The sequence below is a fragment of the Lepus europaeus genome, chromosome 15, assembly GCF_033115175.1.
Source record: "Lepus europaeus isolate LE1 chromosome 15, mLepTim1.pri, whole genome shotgun sequence".
Lineage (NCBI taxonomy): Eukaryota > Metazoa > Chordata > Mammalia > Lagomorpha > Leporidae > Lepus > Lepus europaeus.
Window position 1 is genome coordinate 70,597,877 of NC_084841.1, and position 16,967 is coordinate 70,614,843.

Sequence of the window (16,967 nt, forward strand, 5' to 3'; positions counted from 1 at the left end):
TTGTTGGAAGTTTTCCAGAAGGAAAAATCAGAGTCAATATCTAGAGCATATGTATTGAAACATTTATTATTGGTGGAATTTCAAGACCAGTCAAGGCCAAGGATAAGGCAATGTATGAAACTAACATTGTGAGCAACCTGGCTTTTCTAGTACTGAATGTTTAGGAAAGCTATATTAAATTATTTTATTTAAAAATGTCTTTGGGGCCGGCCTTGTAGCACAGTGGATTAAGCTGCCACCTGCAGCGCCAGCGTCCCATATGGGCCAGTTCCATTCCTGGCTGCTCCACTTTGATCCAGCTCCCTGCTAATTCTGCTTGGGAAGCAGCAGAAGATGGCCCCAGTACTTGGGCCTATCCACCCACGTGAGAAACCCAGAAAAAGGAGTGAACCAGCAGATTTAAGACAGCCATCCCCATCTCTCCCTCTCTCTTTCTATAACTGCCTTTCAAATAAATAAAAAATAAATCTTAAAAAAAAATCTTGGCACAGTTATTAAGATTATCTGGATTGGGGCTGGCGCTGTGGTATAGCGGGTAAAGCTGCCGCCTTCAGTGCCAGCATCCCATATGGGCGCCGGTTTACTTCCCAGCTGCTCCACTTCTGATCCATCTCTCTGCTTATGGCCTGGGAGAGCAGTGAAAGATGCCCCAAGTGCTTGGGCCCCTGTTCTCACATGGGAGACCTGGAGGAAGCTCCTGGTTTTGGATTGGCCCAGTTCCAGCCATTGCAGCCAATTGGGGAGTGAACTATCTCTGCCTCTCCTTCTCTCTGTGTAACTCTGACTTTCAAATAAATAAATAAATCTTTTTAAAAAATTATCTGGATATGATCTTGAAACTTTTGGATTCTGGGTCTCTGTGCTAACCAGAAATTCCAGGAAAAATAAAGGAAAACTGAGTGCCTACTTTCTTCTATATTATCTCTGATAACTGATGTTTTTGTTCCCAGTGTAACATATTTTCTATTATTGGGATGTTCCTTGTAAGATGACATTAGGGGCTGGCGCCCCAGCTCAACAGGCTAATCCTCCGCCTGTGGCGCCAGCACACTGGGATCTAGTCCCGGTCGGGGCGCCGGATTCTGTCCCAGTTGCCCCTCTTCCAGGCCAGCTCTCTGCAGTGGCCCGGGAGTGCAGTGGAGGATGGCCCAAGTGCTTGGGCCCTGCACCCCATGGGAGACCAGGAGAAGCACCTGGCTCCTGCCTTTGGATCAGCGCGGTGCGCTGGCCGCAGTGCACTGGCCGCGGCGGCTATTGGAGGGTGAACCAACGGCAAAGGAAGACCTTTCTCTCTGTCTCTCTCTCTCACTGTCCACTCTGCCTGTCAAAAAAAAAAAAAAAAAAAAAAAAAAAGACATGAGGAAGCAAAGCAAGTTATTCAGGATTAACAGGGTATAGAGAAGGATTAATACTGATTGTTCTTCCCTTCTCTGTTCATCACCACACGAAAATCATAGAATGGTAGCAGAGTATTGGCATCGTCCCAAGTGAGTTTCTCATTTATAGGAGAGGAACTTTAGCTTGAATCAGATTTCAGAGCCCAAGAATATAAATGGTGGTTATTTTCTAATTCTCAAGAAATATCTGAAATCCTTATTAAGGAAATTGTATAATAAAATATATTCAGCTCAATCTTAAACAACATTTTCAATCATAGAGATGTTAAAAATTCTAGTTTAGCTTCCTCTTATCTCTAATGTACGAAATTAATGATATATGACTAGTTAACATTACAGGACTTACAGTTTTTTTAAAAACAGCTATTTATTTGAAATACAGAGGGAGAGAGAGAGAGAGAGAGAGAGAGAGGAGAGAGAGAATCTTCTATCAATTGATTCACTTCTCAAATGTCTGCAACACTCAGGGCTGTGCTGAGCAGGCAGATGCCAGGATCCCAGGATCCATCTGGGCCTCCCATATGGGTGGCAGAGACCCAAGCCCTTGGGTCTTCATCTGCCGTCTTCCCAGGTACATTAGCAGGAAGCTGCATTGGAAGTGTAGTAGCCAGGACTCAAACTGGCACTCTTATATGGAATGCTAGCATCCCAAACTGTGGCTTCACCCCTTGTATAATGATACCAGCCTCTCAACTTACAGTTGTAACCTGGAAATTAAATACAAATTTCTTAGAAGTGATCTCGGGCAAGCCATCCCAAAATCCAAGTGTTAATCGCTCTAAATTCAGACAGCAAAATGGTAGGCTTCTTTCAGGTTTGACTGATTATTTTTAATAATCTGGATTTGAGGGGTGGATGTCATGTGCAGTTGGCTAAGTCACCTCTTGGGACACCTGCATTTCATATTTGATCGCCAGTATGAATCTCAGATACCCTGCTTCCAATCCAGCTTCCTGTGAATGCATCCTGGGAGGCAGCAGATGAGAGCACAAGAGTTTGGGTTCCTGACCATCCATGTGCAAGACCTGGATGGAGTTCTGGGCTCCTCACTTCAGCCTGGCTCAGCCTTGGCTATGCCAGGCATTTAGGGACATGAACCAACAAATGGAAGTGCTACCTCTGTCTCTCCCTCCTTGTAACCCTTCCTTTAAAATAAATGAAAGTAAACAAACATTTAAAAAATCCGGATTTGAAAACTTATTAGAGGAAAGAATACTTTTAGAAGGAGCAGTATAAATATATATCACATATTTCTAGTAGTCGTGATTCAGACTCATTGTGATCGCTAAAAGATAATAGAAACCATAAAAGAGAAACACTGAGATTCTGAAATGGTATTTTTTCCAAGGGACATGTAACACTTTTCACAATAAATAAATTATATTACTCTATGAAGAATTCATTATAAAGGTAAAATGTGCAGCTTCATATTCCATCATATATTTAGAAAAAGTTACTACTTTTAGAAAAGATTAATTACTACTAAAATTGCATCAATAAATCACTAAAAGGATTAATGAATTAGATATTTCAAAGAAAGAGATTAATGATAGTGATCAGTGCAGCTTTCATATGAAATTATGAATAAGCACTTAAGAGGGCACTCATTTATTTGAGTTTCCTAAGGACTAACAGAAGTAGAGAAAGTTGAGGGAAAATATAATTTTAACCCCAGAACTATGACTAATTTCAGTGCAACAAGTTCTTCACATTTCACCTGAAGAAAAAAGAAACACTGATAAAAATCACAAAACTAAAATATGGTGGTTGTTTTTCAAACTATGTTTGCAAATGATCTTCTCGTGAGAAATACATGCCTTATTTCAGTTAGGGATTGTTGCTATTCATCAAAGTGCCAGAAATAACTATAATTAGCTAAAACTACAGGAGAAATATTTATACCAAAGTCAGAAAGAAAATAAAAATTAATCACTGTATTTCCTTAACGGGAGTGAAGTAAGGAAGAGAGTTAAGATATAAAAGGTGGGGGCCTAGCACTGTGGCACAGCAGGTTAAGCTAGCATCTGCAATGCTAGCCCATTTCAGAGTGCTGGTTCGAGTCCTGGATGCTCCACTTCTGATCTGGTTCCTTGCTAATGCACTTGAGAGGGCAACACAGGATGTTCTCAAGGACTTGGGAAACACAGAGCAGTTCTGGGCTCTTGGCTTGGGCCTGGCCTAGCCCCAGTCATTGTGGCCATTTGGAGAGTGAACCAGGGGATTGAAGATATCTCTCCCTTTCCCTCTTTCTCTCTGTCTCTCCCTCTATCCCTGTAACTGTTTCAAATAAATCTTTAAAAAATAGGAAAAAGGAAAAGAAAGAAAAAGGTGGCTTGCAGCTATTTGTATTCCAAGACACGCAATGAGGACACAATCACCTTGTGCTAAATGCTAAGGCGTTTCTCAGCTGTGCAACGTTGCAAGATCCATTCTACTGTGCTCTTCACACAGCCTGCAAGGCCACTGACATCTGACCCATAACCCAGGTGGAGAACCCAACTTCAAAAGCAGACGCCAGGGTGTGGAACCAGGTGGAGTCCTGGTCAAACTAAAGGTCCACACAACAGCACTGTTTTGAAACTTTCAGATATTCCTGGGCTTTCCACACACAGTTCCACATAAATTTTTGAGCTGATCCATTCATTTCATCTTTGAACCCTCAGGTCAGTTGGATGGGTTCCATATTGCAGTTCCAACACATGGAGCAGTCAATGATGTCCAAAGCAATGCTGCTCAGAGTTACACTGTATTGGTACCAAGAACTGCGGGCAACAGAATCGCACTCTGGGTAGAGACCCCAGCTGCTAAGCTCTGAGGGTCTGGAGCAGCAGGTTAGTGGATCTGAACTTGGCAGGGAACTTAATCTGAACTAGGCAAGCAAGTCAGCCCCTCTATTTGAGCACAACTGTATTGAAATATAACGAACTTGGTGTTTGGCCTACTGGTAAACCTGCTGGTTAGCACACTCATGTCTGTTTCTTGGCTCCAGGAATTCCCAATTCCATCTTCTTGCTTACAGAGATCTGGGAGGAACTAGAAGATGGCTCAAGTACTTGAATCCCTGTCATCTACATGGGAGTCGTGGTCCTAGGCTAGCCACAGGAGTTGCAGAAATTTGTGGAATGCACCAACAGGTGCAAGGGAATTCTGCCTCTGCTTCTCAAATAAATAAATTTAAAACAAGAAACAAAGAAATACAATGAAATAGAAGGTGTACTTTGCAAGTCATAAAGTCCGAATTTTAAATTCAGACTCTGTAAACTCATTCAAATAAATTTATTTTTCTCGGCTTTGGTCTCTTCATCTGAAAATTAATAATAGGTTTCAAAGATATCTGAAATGAGTGCAGCTATAATATTAAGCAACACATTTTTGTTTTACTAATAATCTTACATAAAATGTTGCTTTCTTCTTTGCAGCTGATACAATTCCTCTAGCAAAGCAGGCATTTAGGGAGATAGTTAATTGCCACAGACCATGAATGGCCAGTGTCAGCTTTGCTTGGAGTAGACAGGCTATGAGAGACACAACAGTAGATTGGCCATCAAATTCATTCCCATGCCTTGAGAAATATACATGGATTAGGGGCTGGCGCTGTGTTGCAGTGGGTTAAAGCTCTGGCTTGCAGTGCCAGCATCCCATATGGGCACTGGTTCGAGTCCTGCCTGCTGCACTTCCAAACCATCTCTGCTATGGCCTGGGAAAGCAGAAGATGGCCCAAGTCCTTGGGCCTCTGCACCCACAAGGGAGACCTGGAAGAAGCTCCTGGCTTCTGGCTTCAGATCAGCTCAGCTCTGGCCAATGTGGCCTTCTGGGGAGTGAACCAGCAAATGGAAGACCTCTCTCTATATATAACTGTCTTTCAAATAAGTAAAATAAATCTTAAAAAAAATACATGGATTAGACTACTGCAGTATCTTATTAGGGCACATATGCTAATCACATTCTACTTTGTTTTTTGTAAAATGGAAGTTTCCTGAGGAGGGTTCGTCCACTGGTTTATCCAGCAATGACACAGCTGAAGTAAAGTTCCATGCCACATTGTGTGCTACTAAACAGTGAAAGAGGCTGGCGCCATGGCTAAACAGGCTAATCCTCTGCCTAGCGGCACCGGCACACCGGGTTCTAGTCCCGGTTGGGGCGCCAGATTCTGTCCTGGTTGCACCCCTTCCAGGCCAGCTCTCTGCTGTGGCCCGGGAGTGCAGTGGAGGATGGCCCAAGAGCTTGGGCCCTGCACCCCATGGGAGACCAGGATAAGCACTTGGCTCCTGCCTTCAGATCAGTGCGGTGCACCGGCTGCAGCGCGGCGGCCATTGGAGGGTGAACCAACGGCAAAAGGAAGACCTTTCTCTCTGTCTCTCTCTCTCACTGTCTACTCTGCCTGTCAAAAAATGAAAAAAATAAAAAAACAGTGAAAGACAATTAAGAAAATGCATTTTCAGGGGTGGCACAATGGCTTAGAACTGCAGCAAAGCATAATGGAGCATGGGTTTAAGTCCAGCTGCTCCACTTCTGATCCAGCTCCCTGCTAAGGCACCTCCGAAAGCTGCAGCAGATGGCCTAAGTACTTGGGTCCCAGCCACCCTTGTTGGAGACCAGGGTGGAGCTCCAGGCTCTTCATTTCAGCCTGGCCCAGCCCCAGACTTTATGGCCAGCAAGCCAGCGGATGGAAGATTCTCTCTCTCTCCCTCTCCGTGTGTCACTCTGCCTTTCAAATAAATAAATCTTAAAGAACAACAAAAGAAGAAGATGTGTTTGGGAAATGGCTTGCCTAAATAGGAGTTTTGTCTTTTTGCATTCAAATTTTAAAGGTTTTAGAATTCAAGTAGTGAAATAGGATTCAAGGAAGTCATTTCAGAAAGGAAGTACATGTGCATTTCCTCTCTACAATCGGGATGTGGGGATGTGCGCCGGGGAAGCTTCTGTGACTCGTCATTTAATTCACTCCAGTGACATTCAGCTACTCCTTAAGACGAAAGGAAACTTCCCAAACCTGGTGCCAGAGAAACATTCTTCTCCTGACCACTGGCATTTGTCTGAGGACCCAGGACATTTGGCAAGTAAATGCATCTCAGGTATTTTAAGGATTTCCTTCTCAGAAAAACTAAGTGGGTTTCAGGAATGCGATGCCTAGAGTCCATCTTTGACTTTTACACTGACAGGTATGATGCCCACAGATGACTACGACAGCATTTAAATGCAAGAGTAACACAAGTCAGGGAGAAAAGGCCCTGCAACTCTAGCATCCCACACATCTCACCAAAGAGGCCCTTTTACCATTTACATTCCCATGCTTTCTGCCTTACAGTTTACTGTCCTTAATATAGAGGCCCAGACAGATACTTCAGTGTGTTGATGAGATGGACAAGGGCATGAAAAAGTACAGACTTCTGGGAATCGTAGTCTGAGATGTCCAATTCAGTTGATCTTCGATAGGATTCAGGAGTCTAGATTTTTCTTAAGCACTCTAGGTGATTTTCAGGTAAAGGTATCCAGGGACCACCTCTTAAGAAACAGTTTTAGAATAAATCAGAGCAGGGCTGATCCTGTTTAAATACCAAGAGTTAAAAACCGAGGTTCCAGTTAACATCTCCTAGCGATGGTAAGGCCAGTCCCAAAGGATAATGCTGCAACTTCCGCATGAGCAAAAGGCACCGCATGCTAATTTTTTTCAATTATAAATAAAAATCAGCTGGGTGTTGAATAATTTATAGCTTCCTGCAAAGCTGAATTTGAAAACATCAAGCTGGCAGCCTGTGCCACTGCAGCCCCGCATGGACAGCTGCCACACACACACAACCGTTATTTTTCTGGGGATCGTCTCCGCATGCTGCATTATCTGGCCTTCCACATTAGCAAGGAATATGAAGCACGGTCAATATCACAGAGGCCACGGCACAATTAACGACAAAGATGAGGCATCCACAGCTTGCTGGTACAGAAACCTGAAGGGAATAAAGTATTGTCCTCTAATTACGGAAGCCAATCTGGTTAGGAATAAAGATAAATCTAATCGTTATCGACTTGCTGGAGGTCCCTTCAGAAATAAATACTCAACTTTCCAATTAAGATTGTATTGATAATGGGGCTTAAGAAATCAAAGACATATAAATGGTTGGTTACATTTTCCAAGTCAGTTGGATGAGCATGTTCAAGGTGTGAAATTCCTTTGAGAGGAATTTAATTGCCTTAAAAGAAGATAGTATATAATCACTCCATACACTGGGACCTGACATATCAGGTTTTGGATTTTCATTTTCTTTCCTTTGAGCAAAATGGAAAAACATCGATTTGGTCAGAATTCGATATTCTGAGTTTCACATTCCAGTCTGTCCAAAACGATCCAAATAGGCTGGGTCCTTGGAGTTCTGGTTCATCCATTGGACCGAGCTGAATTTAGGTTTTGTGTTGTCTGTATGAACCAGATAGTAACTCAAATCTGAGTAATACTTTCTTAAATGGTATCTTTGCAATTTTTTTCACCCATTAAATTTTATTCCCTTCAGATTTTGCTAATGTGGATTGTAGCATTTAACATTTTATTCTCTCCAAAGAAACCCTGAACGCACCTCCTGTGTTTTCCTGTTCCCGGGCGCCTTCAGCAGGTAGGGGCTGCTGTAATGAGAACACTCTGCTCTCTGCTGGCCTCAAGGTGGGCTCTAGTCTGTGGAATTTGTGAATTCTGTCTCTGATGAGAATAGCATTGCCCCTCTCCTCACGCTCTGCGCTCGCTCTGGCCTCAGCCCCACCGAGATCCTTTTTCTGGACTACGTTTGCAATCTCAGCTACCAGGTCTGACTCTGGTTCTGCCTTTTCTGTAGGATTGTATTTGTGCACATGAACAACATCTTCCCTTTCTCCTAGCAGCTTGGAAAGGAGTGAATAGAAATCACCTGTGGGGAGGAAAAAAAGGAGAAGAGAGAAGAAGGTAGAGGGTTTGTCAGATTGCAAAATTTGTAAAATTTGGTGCCTTAACAATATCATCTCCTGATCCTTAAATAATAAGTGAGAGAAGGATGGTGTCAGACATTTAAGCATAGGAGAAAAAAAAGAAAGAGAGAATTCCCAGAACAATGCAAGAACTGATCTTTCAATTCTATTTTTTTCCACCAAAATTCTGTAGTGCCCTCATGTACTCTCAACAGAGGCACAAACCTGCTTTTCCCAGCCAAGCTCAAAAGCAGCTCCCAGCTCTTTCTTTCCTCACCCTAGTCCACGTGCTGCTACTGAAGAAATCACTTATGACAATGGAGTCCTTTTGAAAGTTTAATTACAGTTATGGCACGATCAGAAAGCATTTAGAAAACCTTTTTGCATGACCATCAGGAAATAAAATTAACTGGCTTAGCCAGGCTACATCTGTTAAAGAATATATTATTATGAAATTGGTGCAAAGGGATACAAAGTCCTTCCAAAATGATGCTCAGAGATTCTGTCATGTTTGCAAACAGTCTTGGCTTAACGATTCCAAGTAGGTTTTCAATTCTTGCCCATGAAATCAGTTTATCCCAGGTGAAATCTTCAATCATAAAATAATTACCAGATAATAGGACCGACCTCAGTAAAATGCACAAAGCAAATTATAACTCAACCAAATCAGTGAGGCCACAGTGGCATTCTGCCTCACAGAAGAAAAATTAATTCATTACTGCTAAATTCTCCTGCCCCCAACAGTAAACATAAATACTTTAATGTGCTTGTACGATGAGACATTTTATATAGAAAACAGAATACAAGACTATTTCAGGGAGAGATTAAAAAAAAAACCAGAAGTTAAAAACCTGAATCCACACCATCAGGCTAATATAAATGGCAAACACAGACTTGGACAGATGATTCAGGTTTGTTAGTAAAAATCTAAAAGCTGTGATTAAAAATCCAAAAGCAGACCAGTCCAGTTCCTTTGAAATCATCATGCAAAACTGTCATGTGGTAGGGGAGCACTATAGCGATTTCGTGTCTCTTCCAGTGTCCTAGATATACAGATGCCTAAGATATTAAATGTTGTCCTGAGCCACGTTAAGATATATTTTTTTTTGTATGAATTTTTTTTTATTCAGAACCTGTATCTTCAAGACTGGTAGAAACAAAATACAAACAACTTGTTATTAACATAATAGCTGCAGTTGTTAACTGCAAGAATTCAGTATAAAGGAGTATTACCAAATGTCAATTTTCTTGCAATGAAATTATCCCAGTCACCTTATGGGTAGCAAATTCTAGCAAGAAATGATAAATTCATTTCTTATTAAAAGTACTTAAAGAATTTCCAAGATCGATCAGTGTGCCACAAATAAAATAGCAGTTTATTCAAAACAGCCCTTACCTTTCTCTTATTTTCCTAAAAGATCTGCCATGTACAGGTAACTACTAATTTCAAATTGGTTCTTCGAACCAGGGTTCTTCCTGTAAATTCACATCTTAGCTTTATAGATAGTAAACTTACACTCATTTTCCCTTTCCAGTCTTGAAGCTAAAACACTTTTGTATAAGGAACAATCTAAAATCACTTCATGAGAATCTTGGTTCTTAATTTTCTTCTACTTCATCAGTATTTCCTTCTATTATTTGTTCTTCCTCGTCGTCGCCAAAAGTCTGCTACAGCTACAGCTGTCACCAGATTTTACCTTCACTGCTGGCCTCGCCGCGGAAGTGGCTGCTAGATCTTTCTCCTTTACTACCATGCACGTTAAGATATTTAGGTCAATGACGTTGTGGTGCGGTGAGTTAAGCTGCTGCCTGCGATGCCGCCATCCCTGTGAGAGCTGGTTTGGGTCCAGCTGCTTCATTTCTGATCCAGCTCCCTGCTAATGCACCTGGGAAAGCAGCGGAAGATGGCCCAAGTACTTGGAATTCCGTTTACAAACTGGGAGACCAGGATGGTTTTCCAGGCTCCTGGCTTCTCCCTGGCCCAGCCTCGGTTGTTATGGCCATTTTGGCAGTGAGACAGCAGATGGAATATCACGCTGTGTGTGTGTGTGTGTGTGTAACTCTGCCTTTCTAATAAATAAAAGAACCCTTTAAAAAATCTTTACTTAGGAAATATATCTAATGGGTGTAATGGGTAGAGCAGAACATAAATGGAACAAGTTGGGTGGTTTGGAATTTTTGTTCTGGCTACATTGAATTTCTACTTCCTTGAGTGTCAGCTCTAAGATTTTGTTTCTCCTTCCTGAACCACTCCCTCCCCTCCAGTCAACTAACTCAGCTTCTAAATCTTGGGCATCAGTTACACCCAAAAAACCGTCCTTGACAATTCAAATTAGGGGGTCTTTGCCATGTGTACCTGCATCACTCTGGTCTTTCCCTGTACTGTAACAGCCCAAATTCTTCTCTGTATTTCACACTTGTGTTTAAATACAATCCTATGCAGTAGCTACCCTGTACCTGTATATTTCCTAAGTCACATAACCTTACAAAGACAGATTTAGAAAATACCCATTCCAGGCATATCATAAAGCAGCCATTGCTAAATTGTAGCTATCATAGTTACTAACTAAAAAGACAAACTTTAATTGCAACAAACATCTGCTCCAACTAGGATTTAATTAAAAAATTTTAGATCAATTTTTATGTCCTACTCAAGTATGGAGGATTTCATAATGGGGAAAAAAAGGTCCTTTTGATGTTTACAGCCCTCTATGTGCTCAGCAAGTTTCTACGATTGCAATACAAGGATTCTTCATAAAGTTTGTGGAAAGGGGCTGGCATTGTGGTGTAGTAGGCAAAGCCGCATCCCATATGGACATTCCACTTCTGATCTAGCTCCTGCTAATACACCTGGGAAGGCAGCGGAAGATGGCTCAAGTGCTTGGGCCCCTGCATCCTCGCGGGAGACCAGGAAGAAGCTTTGTGTTCCAGGCTTTGGATTGGCTCAGCTCTGGTCTTTGCGGCTACTTGGGGAGTGAACTAGAGGATGGAAGATCTCTCTCTCTCCATCTGTCTGTCCCTCTCTCTCTTTCCCTTGCTGTAACTCTGCCTTTCAAATAAATAAATCTTCAAAAAAAAAAGTTTGTGGAAATGTGTAATATAAAATCTTGATGTGTGATTTCATTTTTTCCCACCAAAATAAACTCGTGATTCTACTTATCCATGGGCCTTTTGAAGTCCCCACATAGATACCTGTTTCTTAGCTTTTCTAAAGGATGCTATCTCTTCATTTTATTTTGTAAAGTCTATTTGTAGAATAAGGACTTTCCCTCGTCCAGTGTTCTGAGTGCAGGTCTTCCAGACCTTGCACCCCACGGGCCTCTCCTATCTGCACTTTTTTCTGACACAACTTCTCTACCACGGGCTGGAGGGGTGGACAGGGTCTCCTCTGACACAGTGCCATCCTCCCTGTTCCTTTACAAGTCAGACATTTGTCCTAGTGGGCAAGATGCCTGTTAGGATGCTCTCCTTCCATACAAGAGTGCCGGAGTGAGATACTCACGGGGACCCCTGACCCCAACTTCCTGCCAACGCAGATCCTGGGAGGCAGCAGTGATGGCTCAAGCAGTTGGTTCCTGCCACCCATGTGGGAGACATGGATTGAGTTCCCAGCACCAGTTTGTTTGGAGCATTTGGGGAGTGATCCAGGGGATGGGAATTTCTGTCTCCCAAGTAAATGAACTTTTTGAAAAAAGTTTCAACACTCTCCCAAGGAAATTTTTATGATAAGGGAGATAGCCTATTTCTGCACAGTCCAAAATATAGTCACTAGAAACGTGGGATTATTGAATACTTAACTGTGGCAAGTGTGACTGAGGAACTCAGTTTTCAATTTCACTTACTTTTATTGATTTTTATTCACATCTAAGCAGCCACAGGTGGCTAGAGCATAGTGCTGGATAATAAAGGGCTGCTTGCTGCTTCATCCCCTTGGTTCTATACATGGAAGGCACTTGCTTCCACTCCTGACTTCACCACCAATGGCTTCTGCCTGAGCTCATCAAGAGTTCCTAATTGGCAAGGCCAACAGCCTCCTCCTACTGACCTACTGGGGGGACAGGTAGCTCCCGGCAGCCCCTACCAGAAACTCCCTCCTTTAAAGATCTCCACCCATCATCTTTTCCTTCTGCCCAACGTATGAAAATATAGGCATTTCCTGAGGTCTGTGCTGAGTACATTTTCCCCCACAGCTGAGGTCTCTTCCTATTGAGCGAGCTCAGACCCTCACCCGGGCATCAGCCATGACTTCCAGGCAAATGACTCCCAAATCTGGGGCTCTCTTAGCACTGGAGTTGTACAGGAAACCGCCTCCAGGAATTTTCCACATGGATGTCCGTACCAGGCATTTAGAACTTCACATGTTTAAAACTGAGCTCTTTAATCTCCTCATATCTGATTTTTTTCAACACTCTTCCTGTCTCTGTGATGACACTGTGTTTTGAATTATTCAGTCCAGAAAACTGGATCTGAACAACTCTTACAGTGAATCAGAAAGTCCCACCGATGCTGATCTTGCGCTTCCCACCTCCACCCGTATACACTTGTGAGCCTTCTCATCCTTGGAGTGTCATACTGAAAGACACTTCTCCTACCTCAGAATGGACCCTATCGCTGCTCTAGGGGGCAAAACCCATATAGAATGGTATTAAGGTGCTCTGCTGGACACTGCTTGGCAGCTACCTTTTCTTGGCTCTCAGTGTCAACTTGTGTATTTCTGGGTGGTTTTTTTTATTACCTACTTTGGTTCTGGGACCCCTGCTAAGGTGACTATAGAGTTCATTCCTCAAACTGAGAGAGTTTTGAGATGGAAAAGGGAGTTATTAATATTTACACTAGGCAGAGTTTGGGACAGTCCTGGAAACACTGGGATGCCTGTTACCCTATTACTCACCCAGGTAACATAACAGGAAGCACCTTGTACTTAACAACAGCAAAAGTTGCTAATATGGTTTGGAGTGTTTAGTATGACCCACTCACTTGGCTGAGTGCTTTGGACAGTGGAACACATTTAATCTCAGTGAAATGGTTATTTTTATTGTCCCCATTTCAGATAAACCTAAAGTACAGAACTGGCTTTCACACTGGTAGGAAGCTCAAGTAGGATTCTAGGGAGGAAGTCTGACAGTTAACTGTTCTAAGCTGCTCCCTGTACTGGATCTGTGTTCCCCTTTTTTCTGCACTGGCCATGAAACTCTTCGTGTGAATTTACCTTATACCTGACAATTTTAGTGTACTTGATTTTTTTTTCTTTTAAATGAACTATCTTCTGGTCTCCATTGCTCGGTTTAGTGTTAACCTGAACAAGTTTTTCTTTGTCCTGTCCTGGCCCATCTTCTCCATATTACAACACAAGAATCCTGTAAAAAGAGCCAGTGCATACACACCGTAGTAATCTGCACACAACTGGGCTAGTTTGCTTTGATTCAAAAAGTACAGTTTTTTGTTCTCTTCAGTGGTCTTCATTTAGGACTGCCATTATACCGTAAGGGTATGATCAAATCTTATAAGATGCTTCAAGAATGGTTTTTGCACATTTCAATTATCTCTGGGAAGGGGCAAGTTGCAAGATATAAATGTGACTTTATATAAAAAATGAAAGCTCTCATCTCTCATTCACTGTCCTCTTTCCTGTGATTAGCACTCTTCCTATAGTGTGAGATTCTCAATGAACCATTCCAGAATGAATAATGAATAACCTGTTAAAAATGTCAGCCCTTGCTTCTGTGTCACTAGAGATAAAATATGTGAGGCCCTGGTAAGTTGCCATTTCTTTTCCCCACTCAAACACTGATTCTATCTTATAGAATACAGAAATGCTCTAGGTCTTTTAAGTAATTTGATTGTCATGGGTTTGGCATTTGGAAAACACAACAGTGGTGGGACGCAAGGTGCTGGGAACAGCAATGCAGTGAAATCCTTTAAAATGCAAAGCATTACCAGTTAAATTCCAAGTCTGTGCATTGTGTGCTTGTATTAGCTCCCTTATGGCCTGATGGGCCTTCTTCTAGTTAGCAAAGGGCCCATTCACCATTACCTGCCATCAGCCGGGAAATTTCTCTAGTTTACTTCCAGAAATACGAGGAAAATAAATTAAGACAGAAGGACATGTGGGAAAACTGTTGTGTAAGGGCTTTTTAAGAAATAAGTAAAATTGTTTTAGATTATTGAATAAAAAATAAATATCAGCAACTTTTTGACAGTGAAAAACTTTAATTGTGGCAGGTGTTTTTATTTTTAAAAATGACCAAAACCTGTTGATAACCCTCCGAGATATAAATTCCCATTTTCCATTCAAATCACCAGTACTTCATTGCCTCAAACAGCTCCTGTGACTGCTTATTGCTCTGTGATTTCCCTGGTAGAGGGAGAATACATAGGATGTTCATCAGCAGTTAAGCCACTGATAAAATATGCCAGGTGACCAAGCCAATGAGATTAGAACCAGCCAACACAGCTGATTCAAAAGACAGGTAGGAAGGACCGAAAAATGGAGGCTTCTCTTTTTAGATTTTAATATTCCGTCTTATGACTCAGTCATAGATGACTTTCCCCTCTGGTTAAAGTCAATTTGTCTTATTGATTGTTTACTTACTACTTACCCAGAGCATTCATTCTCTAGCCTTAGAAGAAAAAAACACATCACTATGGTGACCAGCTCAGGGATCACAAATGAAATGAACTTTAGTTTTTTTTTTCCTCTTATAGGAGTCATCTGACTGAAAAATCATCAGAACAAGCATTCTTTTTTTTTTTTTTTTAGACAAATGTAAAAAAGAAGAAGATAGGAGAAAACGGCTTTGGCAACTGCTACACACATAGATGATACGGGAGAGCCCAGCTGTGTGATAAATGATCATTCACATCTGCCTATCCTGTTATTAGGAAACCAATTCCAAACAGCATTCAGTCAGCTTCCCAGAGCCTTGGGGGTAGTTAGAATTGTGCTTGATAGATGAGTTCAATAAATAAAGACTTGTGAGCTGCTCATAAATCATAACAAACAGATAAAGTTTTAGTGAATGGGGAACAAGCGAGAATTGTGCCCTTCTTAAAACTGCGTCAAGGGTGCTTGGAATTAACAGAGAAGATGGAGTGTCCTACTCTGAACAGGGCAAAGAAATACAAATTCTAGCTCCTACACGCAGCCTTCGTTGTACTCTTCCAATAAATTGTTTACCCACTGTTCCTTCAGCAAGTTTTTATAGCAGATCATTGCATTTTTAACTTGCAGCCCTGTTCCCTTGATTCTGATAATTTGATAAAACATGCCAATGGTAATTTGTTTTTGTTGGCATAAAACCACTGTGAAATTATACTGTTTCACAGAAGGTGTCTGAAGACCTTTAACTATCTGGGGTCATGGAGTGTTTTCCCTCTACAAATTGTATTTTTGTCATATTCTCCCTGCCTTGGGAATAGAGTACTTGGGCTGACCTTTGAGAAGAAAGATTGATTATATGGGGGCACAAAGACTACAATGAGAGGAGTTTGGAGCAAACTGAATAAAACATGTTAAAGGCCCTTTCTGCAGCAAAAGAAATGTCCAGAGCATAATGTACAATAATAAGGACACACCGGTATCATAGATTTCAACTTTCACTTCTGGCTTGAGCTTTTTAAGACATTGGGTCTTCCCAACACAACCAACAAATTTCAACACCACATCTGTACTCCCAATTTTAAAGAGAAACACTCGAATTCAGAACTCCTAAATGCAGTTGAGTAGATTTCTGCTTGTATCTAGTAATTTTAGTTTCAGCTCACATTCCTTGTCTAAGTAATGTTAATAGAAAGCTCAAATTATAATTTTGGTATAGTGAACATGTATGAGAAATCATCATGCATAAGAAATAAAGAGAACTTAGAAAGCATGTGCTAGTTTCCTAAAAATGCCACTCACAGTACATATGTGAACCAAATGCATGTGTGTGCTTGTGTGTGTGCTTGTGTGTGTGTGTGTGTCCATCTACTATGGAGGACCTCTACGTCATCCTCCTCATGCTGTACAGTCTCAGAATTCATTTCCTCCATCCAGAATCACTGTCTTATCAGTCCTATTGTTTAATTTACTATGCTTATTACTCATACAGGTAATGTTTCACTCATCATATTTTTAAATGCTGGTGACATTTTGGGTTTGTTTTGAACAGACATCAGTGATATCCTGCACAGAGGCAGACATAATCAACTCATTCACAGATAAGCTCACCTACGTGCAAACAGGTGATTTTCAAATCAGTATGGGCAGGAATACATATACATGCACATACATATTATGTGGCCATTTAAAATCATTCTTGTGGCCAGCACCATGGCTCACTTGACTAATACTCCACCTGCAGCACCGGCACCCTGGGTTCTAGTCCCAGTTGGGGCACCAGATTCTGTCCCGGTTGCTCCTCTTCCAGTCCAGCTCTCTGCTGTGGCCTGGGAAGGCAGTGAAGGATAGCCCAGGTCCTTGGGCCCTGCACCAGCATAGGAGACCAGGAGGAAGCACCTAGCTCCTGGCTTTGGATTGGCGCAGCATGCTGGCCGTAGCAGCCATTTGGGGGGGTGAACCAATGGAAGGAAGACCTTTCTCTCTGTCTCTTTCTTTCTCACTGTCTAACTCTGCCTGTCAAAAAAAAATCATTCTTGCAA

General features: G+C 41.8%; 1 protein-coding gene across 5 annotated transcripts in view; it reads right to left on the reverse strand.

Annotated features, from left to right (window-relative positions):
• PAM (peptidylglycine alpha-amidating monooxygenase) overlaps positions 1-16,967 on the reverse strand; it is a 200,080-nt gene that overhangs the window by 44,657 nt on the left and 138,456 nt on the right. For 3 of the 5 annotated variants that reach the window (XM_062212352.1, XM_062212354.1, XM_062212351.1), the window contains exon 14: positions 7,967-8,290. The exons of the other annotated variants lie outside the window; for them this stretch is intronic. In XM_062212352.1, the coding sequence (XP_062068336.1) occupies positions 7,967-8,290 (324 nt within the window). The remainder of the gene's footprint in view (positions 1-7,966; positions 8,291-16,967) is intronic. 5 annotated transcript variants of the gene reach the window in all.